The sequence below is a fragment of the Bicyclus anynana genome, chromosome 27 (genome assembly GCF_947172395.1).
Source record: "Bicyclus anynana chromosome 27, ilBicAnyn1.1, whole genome shotgun sequence".
Lineage (NCBI taxonomy): Eukaryota > Metazoa > Arthropoda > Insecta > Lepidoptera > Nymphalidae > Bicyclus > Bicyclus anynana.
The window spans coordinates 890,414-893,441 of record NC_069109.1 but is presented as its reverse complement, the minus strand read 5'-3'; the positions used below and the strand labels follow the sequence as shown (position 1 = coordinate 893,441).

The 3,028-nt window shown below is 39.9% G+C and overlaps 1 protein-coding gene across 1 annotated transcript; it reads left to right on the top strand.

Moving 5' to 3' along the window:
- The first annotated feature begins 1,536 nt into the window (after nt 1–1,536).
- LOC112048776 (facilitated trehalose transporter Tret1-like) lies at nt 1,537–2,790 on the top strand. The gene has a single exon (XM_024086425.2). The coding sequence runs from the start codon at nt 1,537–1,539 to the stop codon at nt 2,788–2,790; it is 1,254 nt and encodes a 417-aa protein (XP_023942193.2).
- The last annotated feature ends 238 nt before the right edge of the window (nt 2,791–3,028 follow it).

Here is a 3,028-nt window from a genome sequence, read left to right as displayed (position 1 = left end):
CAGTAGTTCCGAAGATTACCTCATTTCAAAAAATTGTTACAAATTTACAAACTTTACCTCTTTATAATATTAGTATAGATAAACGCGAAGGTTTGTTTGGATGTTTGTATGTTTGTTACTCTTTAACGCCGCTATTACTGAAGCGATTTAACTAAAATTTGGAAAGAAAATGGTTTTTACTCTGGATTAACACATAGGCTACTTTGTATCCCGAAAAATCCATGGTTTCCCGAGATTTGCGAAAATTGATGATTTTAATGATATGAATGTTTGTTACTCTTTCACGCCTCGACTACTGAACCGAATTAGCTGAAATTTGGTATTGAGATATATTATAGCAAAGATTATCACATAGGCTAGTTTTTATTCCGGAAAAATGCATGGTTCCCGAGGGATTTGTAAAAAACTGAATTCCACGCGGTCGAAGTCGCGGGTGTCCGCTAGTTGGTCTATGATTATCAAGATCTGATTTGTCTCCTGATTTAAAAAGTGGTATCAATCAGCCATTGGCATTATGTTCGGGAAAATACTTAAGTCCACACATTCGTTGAAAATAATAGCTAAGTGGGGAGCAATTCAATTTTAACAAATTGGGGGGGGGGGGGGGCTACGTTCGAATCTCGGGCATGCACTACCAACACATACAACTATTCAGTTGTGTGCAAGTTAGACTTATCAACAATATATAAAAAACGTAAAAACTATCACAATGACTCGTATAGGCATATAACCGCTTCACCGTCAACCAGCTGATCTAGTCACAAATTTTAAGTAACTTCATTATCATCACCGATGGACGTCCACTGCAGGACATGGCCTTTTGTAGGCACTTCCAAAATTCACGATCTTGAGCCGCCTGCAATCAGCGAATGTCTGCGACTCGCTTGATGCCGTCAATCCACCTGGTGACGGGTCGACTAACACTGCGTTTTCTAGTGCGAGGTCACCATTCCAGCACTTTAGGACCAAAACGTCCATCAACTGTTCGATCTCTGCACCCTGCCCATTGCCACTTCGCGACTCGCTGAGTTAGAGTTTAATCAGTGACTTTGGTTCTGCGGATCTCCTCATTTCTGATTGTATCGTCACCACCATTGTCAACCCATATTCGGTTCACTGCTCGAGTCTCCTCCCAGAATGAAGGGGGTTAGGCAAATAGTCCACCACGCTGGCCCAATGCGGATTGGCAGACTTCCGCAGAATTAAGAAAATTCTCTGGCATTCACCAGGTTTCCACACAATGTTTTTCCGTCACCGTTTGAGACACGTGATATTTATGTTCTTAAAAAGCACATATCTGAAAAGTTGCAGGTGCATGCCCCGGTCTGGATTCGAGCCCACACACTCCGGAATCGGAGGCAGAGCTCACTGGGCTATCACGGCTCACACGCGCTCCACTGGGCTATAACGCAGAGATACTCTAAACATAGCTTGCTCCATCTCCCGCTGAGTTTGAGGTTCTTGGTCACATCCTTTTAATTCTACCCTTGACTTAATCCTCTTAACACATAACCTTTTTCTTTTCCAGCTACCAGTATGGCATTCTGCTCCGTCATTGGAGTCACCATCCTCGGCCTCTTCGGGGACAGAGTCGGCAGAAGATGGAGTTTCATTCTCTTTTCTATACCAACGGTTATAGGGTGGATACTTGCGTATTTTTCAAGAGGATTCATCACTTTACTGTTATCCAGAATATTAAATGGTACAGCTGCAGGTGCGTTTTCAATATTGAGCATGATTGGTGCTGCAGAATACACGTCTCCCAACACAAGAGCATTTTACCAGAGCATGATTTCAATGGTTGCATCTGCGTTAGGAATGGGCATAGCACATGCTGCTGGAGTTATTATACATTGGAAAACTTTATCCATATTCGGAATGGTGCTAGCTATCTTACACATATGTTTGCCATATATATCCGTGGAATCCCCCCAGTGGTTGGCGTCTAGAGGAAGATTCGATGAGTGCCAAAAGGCATTCCGAAAACTACATGGAACCAAACGGAGTAGTGAAAATGAATTGAGGCTACTAATCAAAATGGAGACTAAAAAACAGATTTTGGCCACTGAAACGAAACTCAACAATGGTTTTAACAAACTTATGGATGCTTTAAAGAAGAGATACTTCTGGGGTTTGATTTTGACAAATTGTTTTGCTTACACGTACTTTGCCTTCGCTGGCAAAGTTATATTCACTAATCTAGCGACTGTTATATTGGAAGAAATGACTGGGAACTCTGACGTTTTGTTATATACGCTGCTAGTTGATGGTTTTGTTTTATTAGGTACATGTGTATCAGGTGTTTTGATTAAGAAAATGTCAGTCCGTGTTCTGTTATTCACGTCTGGTGTCACTGCTAATTTGTTGTTGTTAGTTTTAAGTGTTTGTTTGTATTTTAAAAATGATGAGAAGTATTTTCAGTGGATCAATGTTACTCTGCTTGCTTTTTATTTTATTATGGCTAACGCAGGGCCGTATCCAGTTTTAGACATATTGTTGGGTGAATTGTTTCCACTAGAAATCAAAATGTATTGTTTTATGCTGACTACACCTATATTAATAGGGACAATTTTTGGCAGTATATTGGTGATGCCAATGCTGGTTACTGCAGTGGGCTACCATGGTCTGTTTTTCATCAATGCAATGGTTGTGTTCGTTTGCTTGGGTTACTTCTGGCTAAGGTTGCCGGAAACTAAGGGGAAGACTCTGCAAGAGATCGAGGTGTATTTTAAAACGAAAAATTTTGATGTGGAGAATGTTATAAATGAACAAAATAAATCTTTAATATGATTTGTGATTTATTTCATTCTTTTTTTAGGGTTCTTATCACTCGTGCATATTTTAATGTCCGTCTGTTGTTTTGATACAACAACCAAATCCCTGAGAAATAATTAAATGATATGATGAAATCTAGCTACTGTAAAACTGCGAAAATTATTGCTATAAAGATACCAGGCAAAGATGAAATACATACCATCTAGTTATCGTCCCATAAATCTCTTACCATAATTGGGTAAACTTTTCGAAA